Raw genomic sequence first — 584 nt, forward strand, 5'->3', positions numbered from 1 at the left:
CTCCAGGAGACTTGGTTCCATTGGAAGCCCGTGGACTTAAGACCAGGCTGATCCCGGGCCCACACTTTCTCTTGTGGTGTTCCATTGGAAGCCCGTGGACTTAAGACCAGGCTGATCCCGGGCCCACACTTTCCCTTGTGGTGTTCCATTGAAAGCCCGAGGACGCAGATCCAGGCTGATCCCGGGCCCACACTTTCTCTTGCGGTGTTCCATTGAAAGCCCGAGGACGCAGATCCAGGCTGATCCCGGGCCCACACTTTCTCTTGCTGTGTTCCATTGGAAGCTCGAGGACGCAGATCCAGGCTGATCCCGGGCCCACACTTTCTCTTGCGGTGTTCCATTGAAAGCTCGAGGACGCAGATCCAGGCTGATCCCGGGCCCACACTTTCTCTTGCTGTGTTCCATTGGAAGCTCGAGGACGCAGATCCAGGCTGATCCCGGGCCCACACTTTCTCTTGTGGTGTTCCATTGGAAGCCCGAGGACGCAGAACCAGGCTGATCCCGGGCCCACACTTTCTCTTACGGTATGGGATGTCTGTGATAAAGCTTTTTTTTCCTTTTAAATAAGTTTTTGTTTAAGATAC

General features: G+C 54.8%; 1 protein-coding gene across 1 annotated transcript; it reads right to left on the minus strand.

The window, feature by feature from the left end:
• LOC119593928 lies at positions 1 to 578 on the minus strand (the record flags this gene model as incomplete). Its single annotated transcript, XM_037942945.1, is given in 1 exon segment — positions 1 to 578. A coding segment is annotated over 1 exon segment (369 nt). The 5' UTR covers positions 406 to 578.
• Between the last annotated feature and the right edge of the window lie 6 nt (positions 579 to 584).

Source organism: Penaeus monodon, chromosome 33 (genome assembly GCF_015228065.2).
Source record: "Penaeus monodon isolate SGIC_2016 chromosome 33, NSTDA_Pmon_1, whole genome shotgun sequence".
NCBI lineage: Eukaryota > Metazoa > Arthropoda > Malacostraca > Decapoda > Penaeidae > Penaeus > Penaeus monodon.